A 13,552-nucleotide genomic window follows, 5' to 3' on the forward strand; every position below is an offset into this window, starting at 1 on the left:
GTTATTACTTACTTTAAATATCAATGTCAACATAAAAGGAAAATATCAATATTGCAGTTAGCTGTATCTATATATAGTGTGACCCAATAAAAATTTCCATATTTATAGGATAATAAAACATACAATACTTAAGATAGAACTTAGTTTATTAAAAAATATAAAAGGGAATGAAAACTATTTATTTATCTTGAATTTAAATTTACATGTGCTAAGTAATGTCCATGTAATGATACGTACACAAAACAAAAATTATTAAGAGCATGGTCTAAGAAATGGGCTAGCCGACATCTATTACTGTGAGAAAAAATGAATTTTCCAGAAAACATGACTCTAACATGTGGACTTAATTACCTTAAACTTAACGTTTACTCACTCAAAACATGAAAGGCAAATTCAAGAAGAGATAACTACTATTTATTAGACCATGACACATCTCATAATATTGTAAATCATCTTCAAATGAGATATAAGCAAAATGGACACCACTTGGCAAATGTAATTTTAAAAACATGATAAGTAAAAATAGTTTTCCTTCTTTTTTTATATTTTTTAATAAATAACTTTCTCTATACAAAGTGATGGGACAAGCTGTCAGTCTTGTAAATAGAATAAAGAAAAAAAAATAGAGACCATAGAAAGAGCACACCAAAATTATTTATTACACTTGTAGAGATTTTGAATGGCGATTTTCAGCAAACACGCACTCAAAAACACGTGTTAGCATGCAGGAAGAATAACTTAACCCTTCCCACGCCGTAGACAGATATATTAGAATGGTAAGAGTTTGACCTAAACACCAAACACGATTGTATCTAATATTACTCATTGTGCATCTTGGAGTTTTAGTTGACAAAAAGCCTTTGAAATGACCGATGCACGCTCTGTGCCTATCGTGGTTGGCAAGAAAATATTTATAGAAAACCTTCACTGCTTGGCAGGGGGAGGGGATGCCCTATACCTAGCTGCGTCCACCAGCTCATTTGTTCCTACAGTTTAGTTGTGCGTGTCCTACAAAGCCATAACCAAATATGCCGTCATCTGCCAGTGGCGTGTATTACTGCTTCGTCGGTTGTCAAGAGAGCATCTATAACCTACCTCGTCATTGTTTTCATTGTGTGATAGTGTTGTATTTACTTTGAAATTTTTATCTTATTTTATAGTGCGACAAGGACACTTTATTTTAATAGTAAAATTTTTATTTTGTGATCAAAATGAAAATTCCTGAAGACCCAAACTTTGATAACTTTGTCATAGGCGTATTGAATGCATCATTTTCAAGTGCATTGCCTGATGATATTGAGAGTGACTATGGTGATATACTAATAAATAATATTAGCTAAATTGACCAAAGTGATAATAGTGACAATGATAAAATCCTGCAAACTGTCCAACTGTATGCTAATTTTAAGTAAAATGCCCTATTTTATACTTTTTTTGTTTACCTTTTATAACTTTGTTATAGTAAAACTAGATTTGAACTTAAAGAAAGAAGATTTTTTCTGTTTTATTAACATAAATCAATGGATTTATTAGCAGCATGCAAAAAGTTAAAATTCGTATAAGTGCATTCCTGGAACCCAATAATTTAGGTATTCAGCATTAATACAACATTTTTATAATATTTTTCACAAATTTTATAGAATATACAGGTATTGTCAACTTTCACTTTTGTTTATTATAGGTTGGATTGTTGTTCATTTGTGAGACAGATTTTTTAAAATATATTACCTTGTCACATTGCTTTTCAAAATTTTTCTTTGATAGCAACTTTCTGACTAAGCAAGCAATGTAATGACGATATTTACCAAAACTGACAGCTTTAAACTGATTAACAAAATTAAAAACAGAATTTTCTTGTTAACATGATTAGTATTTTATATTATACTCATCACACATTGTGTACTTGCTAGTGTTCATTATTCTAAACTGGTGACAATTCTTTATATCTTACAGATTGTTTTCACTAATTTGCTGGCCTCGATAGACAATTAACTTGTACTCTACACTAATCATGGGTCTTCAAATTTTGAAAAATTATCTGATCCACTAAAGTAAATATCCAATTAGTATTACAATTCAGAGAAAATATTTTCAAGTCAATATCATAACTAAATTCTTTAAAAAAAATTACACTTTAAAACAGTTGTTAAAGATTGAAAATTAACTATTCAATAATTTATCTAGATAAAAGTACTATTAGTCTAATAGTATTTACTAAATGTCTATTATTTATGTTATGTTATAATACATATCACAGAAAAACTGTCTTCCTCCCATCACTGAAGATGTTATTACGACACAAATTGTTATAACTGAACAAATTGATTTAGTTCGTTATTTTACTATCACATCTCTTTTAAAAACGAAATAAAAGAGATTTTATTATAGTAACAAAAACAATACAACAATTTTTAATTTAGTAAAATAGTCTTTATTTTTGGTTGTTTGGGATATGTATTAAAATAAGTTTTATAACGGCCAAGTCTTTAAATAAAACACGAGCCTGAACCCTAAAGAGCTCTTTGGTTAAATCCTCCACTCAGGCCCCCAACGTAAACTCGACCTGACCTGATATCAGGTCTAGACAAAGTACGACGCCAACCCCTAGGGTCTCTAAATAACCCGTTTATGAATACCATATAGTCCTGTAGTTTCTTCAGCACATCCTCATTACTCATGATGTAGTCCTTGGCCGAATCTCCATCCGCAATATTCGCCAGTATACAGAGAGCTTGCTCCTTCACTTCTGCTGAATGGTTGCCCTCCAGGATCAGTATCACTGCCTACATAACACAACAGTTTACTATTACATACAATATACGGTAATTCTGTAGCTTAGAGTACAACCTCATTGATTTTGATGTTTTCAAGTCTTGTACATCACAAAAATCTGCTACAAATAGACAGGTCAACAGTGTGACCATTTACAGAGTCTGAAAGACTACATACTGACAACATTATTTTACAAAAATGTTAAATGTTAAATTCACTTTTTTCAATGGTAGCACATGCCCTAAACAACCCAAAATGGGTTGATTTTGCAAAGTTTCATTTAATCTCAATTTTACATCCTAAATTAATTAAATTCAAATACTAATTATAGCACTGCAAAGGAAAAGTTCTAGCAATTCATATTCATATATGAAAATTTGGTTCTTTAATAATTAGAGGCTGTTTATAAGTGAAAATCAACCACATAAAAATAAAAGAGTAATTAGTCTATATTGACTACAGGCCTTTTGTACCTTTTTGTACCAAACCTTTTAGGCTTTTGTAGTTTTTGTAAGAATTTCATGTAAATTTGTTGTATTATGAATAAATTACCAACAAATTAAGATAATATAATAACAACAATTATATATACATTATACAACTGCATATGTTTCTACCAAATCTTTTACAGGTTTGTAAAAAAAGCTCTCTCCTCTAATTCATGAGTTTTTCAAGATTGTGTACTCTATGAAACAATTTTAAGAAATAAATATTTACTACCACTCTTACTTTTGTTGGTCAACCTAATATTTACATCTAATGAAATACAGAATCTTGTTTATTTTTTTATAATGTATGTTTCAATCACTAATACAATAATACTATTACAAAAACTTCCTAAAAAATATAAGCTGATTCACCCTCTGCATGGATGAGCCATATTTTCCAACTATGATTCACTAATGGAAGGAATTTCAAGCTTCGTTGACAGTTATCTGCAATCTTTAGCTAAATCATCATATCATATCAAGGATACCAACCACTTCATTGACAGACTGTCTGAAATACCTCAATCCTTGGATGATAAATTTCTTTTGGCAACAACTGACGTGGAATCTCTATATATTAATATTCCTCATGACAATGGACAATATTCCTCATGACGATGGAATTAGGACTGTTGAACATTTTCTAAATTTAAAACCTAAGAATGAAAAACATTCTACTTCCTTTTTATCTGCCTTTGTAACTTTCATTCTTATCATGAATAATGGTAACATGCAAACTAACAAATTACATACAAATGAAAAGGACTGCAATGGTAACCAGGATGGAACCTTCATATGCAACTTTATTTTTGGGACTAATAGAACAAAATGTTGTAATTTTTCAAAATTTAAAACCATTAGTCCTGCTTTATAGATAATATTTTTATTATTTGAAAAAAAATGTGTTTTAGACCAGGGACACCTAAAAACAAAAAACACATCAAAGATACAAATTTGGTGTAATATTTACACCAGGGCTGCCCAACCTACGGCCCGCGAGTCAGTTTTATGTGGCCCGCATTGTTGCCAAAACAACCAAATTTGTTTACAAGCATTTGAAATATTAAATAAATACAAAATTTTAGAACCAAGCAGTCCAGCCGATTTCACGTAGAACGAGCCGTATTCATTTGGTGGAGTATGAGTGTTGAAAGAAGTAAAGTAGTTGCAGACAGATTTCACTGACTACGGTGGTGGCTGCCTGGCGAATAGAGCGCGTGTAAAGCACGGCACAGCGCACGGTGCGGCGACGTAACCCCTACTCAAGGTTACCACTCGCCACGTAATTTGTGTCCTAGTATCCTAGTAGGATTAATTAAAATCAATGTATTCAATTTATTGGTGACTTTTTTATTGTTCCCTCAGAATTAGAGCAAACATCCAAAAGTCTGGGTTTATATTTATTTCTACTAAAAGAACCTAAAAACATAATATATTATAAACCTTTACCTAACAACTAATAAATAATAAGAAATTACAATAATCAGGAAACAAGGGCCAAATAACCTTAAAACTCATATTTTCCACAAGATTTCTGGAACAAACCCCGGGCAATACGTTTTGTTTGGGGTTCCAAATCCCCTGGGATGTTGGCCCGCCTGGCCATAAAGGCTTTACAATGTGGCCCTTGGGTAAAAAAGGTTGGGCACCCCTGATTTACACTATTCAAGCTGACATCCTGGTTATATTAATAAGTCTATACCAAAGAGTCTGTGTGTTAGAGTAAAAAGACTTTACTACACCACACTTTAGTGACTTTAGTGTTCTTATTCACTATGAATACTACATGAATGCAAACGATGAACAGATCCATGCCAAGTTTGAAGTTTACAACATAAATGATGGCGTAACCAAAGTCAACAAGTGCATAAACAGTATGATCAAGTGGACTGATAAACATAGGCTTAGACTAATCCATTCACAATAACATTGCCAACATACTGTTTGTCTTGAAATGTTGACTTCTATAAGAGGTCTTTGTTGACAGGAGCACTTAGTCAATAACATTCAGTGAGTATGAATCACATTACATTCATTTTTTAAAGCAAAAATTAAAGCTTCTAATAATAAAGAGAATGGATGTGTATGTTTTTTGATAAGCAAATGCAGAGTTGATAGCTTAAATAAAAACAAATACTCTAAGGTTTTCCAACTACTTATTTGAATAAAACATGTGGACCTACTTGCATGATCTGGTTGCCATGAAGACCCATGATGTAGTCTATGTGAGGTTTAGTACTCAGCAGGTTCCTAAGTAGCCCAAGAGTCTTCATCAGTACATTGACTTGGGGATCCGACAACAGCCTGAATATCTGGTCAGTCCCCAATGTGTTCAGGATCTGTGACTTAATCTTCTGCTCAGCTTGAAATGCCATGTTCTGTCACAAACAGGACAGTTGTAAAAATTTTATATTTACAACATAATAATAAAATGTCATGGGTGTTAGACTTGAGTAGAGGTGGAATGTGAGTGGCCATGCATCTCATTTTGCCTCATTTGTCTCAATACATGCTTGTGTATTTATCAAAACTGCTCAGAGATATTTCTAAAACTGTTGGTTGGTATAGACAAAGTAGCTAGCTATTTTTGATGATATTTGTATTGGTAAACAAAACTCCATTATGTATACTACAAAAAAGTTACAGTTATTCCAGGAAATCGTAAATTATCTTGGCCGTAATATCAATGCTGATGGAATGAACCCAGTTGAAGATCGAGTTGATGTAATAAAGAAATCAACCTGCTCCAAGAAATGTAAGTGCTTCTCTCATTGTTGGGTGATCAATTCTACTCAATTACTACTCAAGATTAATATTTAATTTACAATAAATGTGTTTTCTATTTCACAGATTACTACATAAACGGTCTACATAGGAGTGGAATAAGGATTGTGATCAAGCTTTTAACTAAATAAAAGCTTCAATTTCTTCAAACTTGAGCATAGCGCACTGTAAACGAAAGCTTCATCTGACTTTAGCTACAAATTAACATTTATTTGTCATACAACTTCTACAAACATTGACATTGTTAAGTATTAACTGTATTACAGCAAGTCATATAAATGTACTTTTGTAAAATTAGTGCCTGTAAATAGTACATTTGAGCAATATAACAATATATAACAAGAAGGACAAGATGGCGCTCAAAGACCCATAGCAACTCCTTCCAGAAAACTCAGCAATGCTGAACAAAGCTATTCTTCAATCAATAAAGAAAGATTGGAAATCCTTTTGGGTATAGAACAAGTATACAAATACCTCTATGGCAGGCATTTTACTTTGTTATGTGATCATAAACCTGTAGAATGAATTTTTGGGGCGAGACAAGCAATTTCCAAACATGCTGCTTGTAGACTTGCTGACTGGCCATTACTCATCAATCACATCAATAATCAGTAGTCCTGCTACTGTCATTATTCCGTACTCGTGATAAGAGGGACACACACAACTGCATCTACACACATTCCCAATAGTCTTGAGGGCCACTTTCCCAAAAATTAAATAACCTATGATTAAAGTAAACTAGTTTAACTTTGATCCGAGGTTTAAACATCCATTCATTTCCCAAGCTGAAATAGTAGTAGGTTTGGCTTAAATGGCTCACACCAAAAGTTGGCTGCCCTGAATGCCCAGATTAGCACAATATTGTCTACTCAATGTGTTTGTGTACACTGTTGTTTGGTAAGAGGTTATGGCAAAACATTGTTTTAAAATAGATGATGCAAGTCTTGATCTTAAAGCTGCAAGTAAAGGAAACAAAATCTTTATACTGTGAAATAAACTTTCTTTTCAATTTAACACAATGATATCTATATCTGCAAATTACATTAAAATGTACAACTATGCTAAAATAATATTTTCATTGTAGATTTAAAACATTTTACATGATTATTCCTTTGAGTGCCACAGCGTCGCTAATTTTGACAGTACAAAAAGTGCATTATGTGCCGGCACCGTTAATTTTGACGTTTTGTATGTCAATAAATTTTATTTAGTACTAGGTTATTTTGGCCAAATAACCAGATAGCTATATTCAATAGGATACAAACTATCTATAAACACGAGTTTTATGTTGTTTTCCTACTCTTTGACCTGTGAAACAATATGTTGTTTGGATACTTATCAGGAGGCTACTATTTTTGGGCGAGTTTATTTTTGGGATAAAATAAATTACAGTATTAAAAAGAACAGACTTTTTTAACCTATTTTGAAATTTACAAGTTATTACGACAATCAATGAAAACAAAAACTAAAAGAACAACATTTTATTATTCAAAACTGAAACGTGATTCGTACGTCTAGGCCTACTTGAATGGTCACTTGTCTAGACTTATTCGCTGGCAATTTGGCGATAAGAAATAAGATTCATGGATATTTTTCGATTCATTATGGAAGAAGGAAAGTATTAGGAACGTATAATGAAGTTTATTTTGGTCTACGATAAGGAAAACTAGTCCAAAAATAGAGGGCTGCAAATATACCGAAGTACCTACGCCTACGCGATGATTTTGTCTACCAATCATGATGCTGCGTAAAATGGTGTGTTGCGTAACGACCATTCTTGTTGTTTATGTGCCGATAACCAAGAATTTGAGTAAATACAAACTAAAATATTAACTTATACAGTGTTTTACCGTATTTCTTTATAAAAGTAATGTAATGATTTGAGTTGGGTCCAAGCGGAAAACGTGAATATTTTCAGTGTAAATATAATAGGGTTATTTATTATTATTATACAAAAGAAATATAAGCAAGTATTTATCTCTACATTTACTAATCACATTTATTTGTGTTATCTTGATGGTTTATTTGATGTATTATGAAAACTTCACTATTAATATATTATTTCTAAACTCTGACAAATGAAGTACAATTTAAAAAATGTCGGTACTGGGCAGCATTTTGTTTATAGATGTAATGACATATTTGTTTTTATTGTAGAATCATATATTATACATGGGTTTTATTTAGAATTTTATGGCCTTTATCATGGTATAAAGTGAAAAATCTTTAAAAAATACTGTATACACCAAAATTACGTTAAAACTTAAAATTTAATAAAAAAGTAAAAATCTTTTTTGTAAAAACTAAAGTTATTTAATTTTTATAAAGCAAATTTTGTTTGCAACAATATGTCTCATATTCTTCATTTCATTAGAAAAAAAAAACAGCAACAAAATTATGAAAATCTGTTAGATAGTTATTTTACAACACCTATTTTCCCAAAAGCTTACAAATATGAAAAAAAAAAAAAAACAGCCTGGCACCTTATGCATATGACTTGGGAAAATGCCAGTGGCACTTGCAAATGCAAACGGGTTAAAACACAAGTGTATAAAAGATACTGTTAGAAAATCAACACATGATTTCTAAACTACTATGTAGAACTTTATCTATGCCTGATGCATTTTCGAATGCACAACGCTTTTAAGCTCGCTTACACGTGAAATAAAATTACATTATTACCTTTATGGTTAGTAATGATTGATAATTATGGGGAAAGTCCTTGGTGGTTTAAACTACCAGTTAAACTTGCCTCAACGGTTTGACTATGTTGTAGAAGGTGGCACTGAGTGTCTATTTCTGAAGTTAAAATATTCTTTTCAAGTTTTCCTCTTCATGAAAAAGATGACTCAATATGATCATGACAAGAAACTGAAAGAATATCCCTGCGAGATACTCGAGTCAGATGGCTAAGTGATGGCACATTGAGTTTAATCTTTTGCAAGATTAGTTCACATGATAAGTAGATTGATGACTTCTGAGGTTATAGGTTTGATTACGGGACATGATCACCTGAGGAAGCATCTTCACAGAGTTGGCATCCTTTGGGAGGATCCACTCTGTAGAATGTGTGATGAGCATGAGGAAACTGCTGAACACCTGCTCTTTGATTGTCCTGCAACAGCAAGAGAGCGGTATGCCATCTTTGGTAGTTTGGACAAGGGTGGTGAATTTCCCCAAGAGGACCTGATAGGTTGTTTTCGGTGGTTTGTGGAACTGCTGTAATTATAGACTGGTAGACCTCATGGTGTGCTTACCGGGTGCGTAAAAGGCCCTTGAGGCTTAAGTGCATGGCAATAAGCCCCCCCATAGAAGAAGAAGAATCCCATCCATTCATTATCTAAAAGTATCTAAAGAAATTTTACAAGGTTAACATGATCAAGGCACTGATTTTTAATGGTTATTTGAATAACTGAAGTGAGTCCCAATTCTGAAACAATTCTGCAGAGATACTCTGACTAACCCTACTCATCATTATCAACTTATACACAAATCAAGTGGACTGACCATGAGAGCCCAGATGCCATTGAGCCTAAGCGCAGGATCTGGTCGTTTGGTGAGGTTACATAGCAAATCCACAGCTCCGGATTCCAGGATGGGCTCCTTGGAGGGAGAGAACTCCAGTAGCAGGTTACACAGCGTAGAGGAGGCAACACTGAGGATGTCGTCTGATGCATTCTGCAGCAATGCCATCAGCGGCTTCCACACTGAATGGTCCTGCAAAAAATCCACCTGTCTCATTCGGTTTGACACAAAATTTTCATATAGTTTTTATATGTACTCAAAAACTGGAACTCAAAGCAAGAAACTTTTTATCTTTTAATTCCATTCATAGTGACCCAATACTTTGGCCTTGAATATGGAGAAATAAATATAATAGATGAGAGAGAGCAAGAGAGGGAGAAAAAGGGGGAGAGAGGGAAAAGGGAGAGAGAAAGAAATAATGATTTTCACCAAACGACCATATTAACAGCTAGAACTTTAACACATTAAAAAAATAATGTATACTGTGAACATCTTTTTCATTAGTGTGCTTTCTAGCCCTTTTAGGATGATAATATATTTTGTAATTTTTCTGATACATAGTTTTGAAGTGACTACATTTTTCTGAAAGGTGTACCGAAGAAGCTCAAGGTGAAAATAACGAAAATGGAAAGGTTTTACAAATACATAATTGTTTAAAGATGTGTTATTCATTGTTGTAAAAAAGATATACATACAATTTTATATACCATTATTCACAATTAATTGTCTTTGCAGGACTCCCACACACCCTTAAATTTTTCCGTTCCATCCTGTCGAAAAAAAGGGACGAAAAGCCATCTAGTGAGAAACAGGTGACCAGGGACAATCAAACAGTTAAAGACCTTGTAATGGAAAAGAAGTCCAAAACAAGAATTTACCATGAAACTCGGACAAGGTACGTCAATTAAATAAAATCACACAACGTCTTACAGAATTTACTTTCACTATCATAGTCAACCCTCTCTGCCCTGATAACAAATGAGATATAGGATAATAGACACCAGTACATCCTCCAAGAATACTGTCCTGGATTGTACTGGAACCCTGAGGTCAACACCAATAATGACATTTGAGCTCCATGGAGTTCTTTGTGGAAAAAACATAAATCTATCGGAAGATGATTCTCTATAGTCAAAAGTCCAAGTTCCTGCTTTATAACATCCTTTTCAAGGCCGGCATAGGGCTCCGGAAACTTGGAAGGCCTTCCAAGAAATAAAATTCCTCTGAAATCCCTCAACAGGATCACTGGTGTATCCCCTATTTCTATTCCAGATGACAGAGTTATATTCAAGATGACATCTGTAACTTATAAAAAAAGTAAAAAAAAAAGTAAAGAATGTCTTATTTTACCAGGCGAAGTTAGGGCTAAGAAGCCCTCTCTAACACTTAACCTGGCCTATAGTGAAGGCAGCAGACAAGCATCAGACAAGTCTCTTTTCTATTAAAGAGTCTCCCAATCCACTTAATTCCACCCATGATTTTGTTTTGCTTTAGATACTGCAAAATTAACATGCTGAGACATTAACAGCTTGGACTCAAGTAATACGCCCAATTTTGAAACAATCATCTTTCACACTATAGGCTAGTCATCAATAAAATAACGAAAGAGAGGTGTATGTACCTTCCGAGTAAAAGACATCACCTCAGACTTCACCAGGTTCAAGGGTAACAAACTGTAGCTAGCCCATTAAACAATTCTATTAAGAGAGGCTTGAAGAAGATGAACATCGCATTCTAAAACTGATGGTATATTATTGATGAAAATAAGGAAGAGTAGTGGACCAAGAATTTACTCCTGACACCCCCGAGGAAGCAGTCAAACAGTTAAGACTTCATACTCTCAACCTTTGTTCTGAAAAGCCTATGTTATAAATATAACTGTATCCAAAGATAAAGATCTATAGAGAAACTAAAAACAGGTAGTCTCCTTAATATTAAGTGGTGGGGAGCTAGCTTATCACAATCTTTCTGCAAGTTGAAATATATTATATGAACTTGCCCACATAAAAAGCTATGTTGATGAGGGGAAAGCATACGGGTTATTTTTCTATAGATACATCTGAACATGATTTTGATATCAAACATTTTAGGAACAATCCTAACAACAGAAATAGGCTTGAAGTTAAACCCCTGTTGCTCAACTCCAATTAAATAGCAAGGTTTCAGCCATTTCAGCCATAAATTTCAGCCATTCTCTTGGTAATAAAAGCAAGTATTCCATTCACACCAGCAGAAGTCTTCACTTTTAATCTCTGGCTAACAGTAATGTAATGTATGTAATGTTAAAATTTTCTACAATATAACACTAAGATTTTTTTCCAAGTTACCTGAAACGTTGTCCGAAGTTGCTGTACAGAGCGGGAGAGAGAGTGAAGACACCGAACAGCTGCCAGTCGTACCTTGGGACAAGGGTCCTGCAGCCCTGTGACTATGTGTTCCATCAGGCTGTCTGTCTCTATGATCTTCTTGCGGATATCTTCATCATTAGCTCCCAATGATGCAAATGCCTGCAACATAACTCAGTATTATATTGTATGATACAAAACTTTCAATCAAGCGTTTCTGATGTAAAACGATGTAAAGAGTTCATAATAAACTTCTTTGCCATGACTTTTTTTAGACCTCTTCAGACAAACATGACTCAAGATTTCAAGGAGTGAATTCTGTGACAGCATCATTCCAGACAATGCACTAAGAGGAAGGTGAACTGGAGCTAAACTCAATATTTATAGCTGATTGGCATTACGCAAATTACCGACAGCAAAAACATAACTATTTGTATTTTGTGAATAATATTTTGCTTGCAGTTAGTTATTTCAAAGTTTATGTTTGCCCAGCGTTGTGAATCTACTGTGCCTATTTTTGGATGGTCGCTAATCGGCAGTAGATCAGTTCCTAGTCTCGACGTTATAACACATTTCGTAAAAAATCTCCAAGCATATGAAATAAAACCTAACTATACATTTTAAACTAAACAAAATCTAAAATAATTGTTACATTTTGGAATTTTTAATATTAACTTTATTATGAATTTTGATAATAGCTAGAAAAAAAATTCTATAACTATAAAAAAGACATTACCACAAACTACAATACAGTTTTTATGAAATTGAAAAGACCAACAAATGACAATTTAACCCATAAAGCGGGGTGCGAAGTAGCACACCCCAATACATGAGCCAAGTCAGTGCGACCCTGAATCACAATCACACAGAGGAGAATAGGAAGCAATGTCCTCAAACACTCCAAAAAGATGGACAGGGGTGGACCACCTGGAGGAGGTGGTAATAAAGTGTTAGTATACGCCTCATTCAGATAAACCTATACCATGCTAAGGGCACAACTGACATCTTGGGAAGGAGGATTTCACAACAGGCCTGGATATCGTCCTAATCCAGGAACCTTGGATCAACAAAGGTTACATCAAAGTCCTCACAAAAATGGGATAAAGAGGTAATGTTTGCCTCAGCATATTTCCCTTTCCCTTCAACACACCGCCCACCAGTGGAAATCCAAAGGCCACTGCAGTACTTTGGAGAAAGAGGTGTAGCCCTCATCCTTGACTGACTGCAACACACACCACTCCTACTAAGCACTCCTACATTAACCCAGGTGGTGAGAAACTCCTGCAATTTATTTTTAGTAATGACCTTATTGCAGAAAATAGGGAGTGTAATCCACTTCTATAAAAAGAGTAAGACGAGAGGTTTTGGATATTACCTTATCTAAAGGCCTTAAAGGTGAAAGGCGTTAACATTGTAACGTGGAATTTCTCACAGGAGGCCTCACTTTTGGACCATTGTCTCATTATATTCGACATAAAAGGCGAGAGTTAAGACGAACGTGACCCACAGTCCCACCAACCACCAACTAAAGGGGATACAGAGTGTCCTTAGCAGAAGAGTTGGTTGGAGGAAATAGAACCCTGTCAGAAAAATGAATTTGAATTAGAAAGGTAGACTCATTTGGTAGAGAATGCAATC

The 13,552-nt window shown here is 34.0% G+C and overlaps 1 protein-coding gene across 1 annotated transcript in view; it reads right to left on the minus strand.

The window, feature by feature from the left end:
• Window positions 1–1,849: 1,849 nt before the first annotated feature.
• The window catches only part of LOC124364518 (armadillo repeat-containing protein 8-like), a 28,755-nt gene continuing 17,052 nt past the window's right edge, over window positions 1,850–13,552 (minus strand). Inside the window, exons 8-11 of the mRNA XM_046820064.1 lie at window positions 11,897–12,076; window positions 9,552–9,761; window positions 5,444–5,638; window positions 1,850–2,783 (exon numbers count right to left, since the gene is read on the minus strand). Of these exons, the coding sequence (XP_046676020.1) occupies window positions 2,511–2,783; window positions 5,444–5,638; window positions 9,552–9,761; window positions 11,897–12,076 (858 nt within the window). The 3' untranslated portion in view covers window positions 1,850–2,510. The remainder of the gene's footprint in view (window positions 2,784–5,443; window positions 5,639–9,551; window positions 9,762–11,896; window positions 12,077–13,552) is intronic.

Source organism: Homalodisca vitripennis, chromosome 6, assembly GCF_021130785.1.
Source record: "Homalodisca vitripennis isolate AUS2020 chromosome 6, UT_GWSS_2.1, whole genome shotgun sequence".
Classification (NCBI taxonomy): Eukaryota; Metazoa; Arthropoda; class Insecta; order Hemiptera; family Cicadellidae; genus Homalodisca; species Homalodisca vitripennis.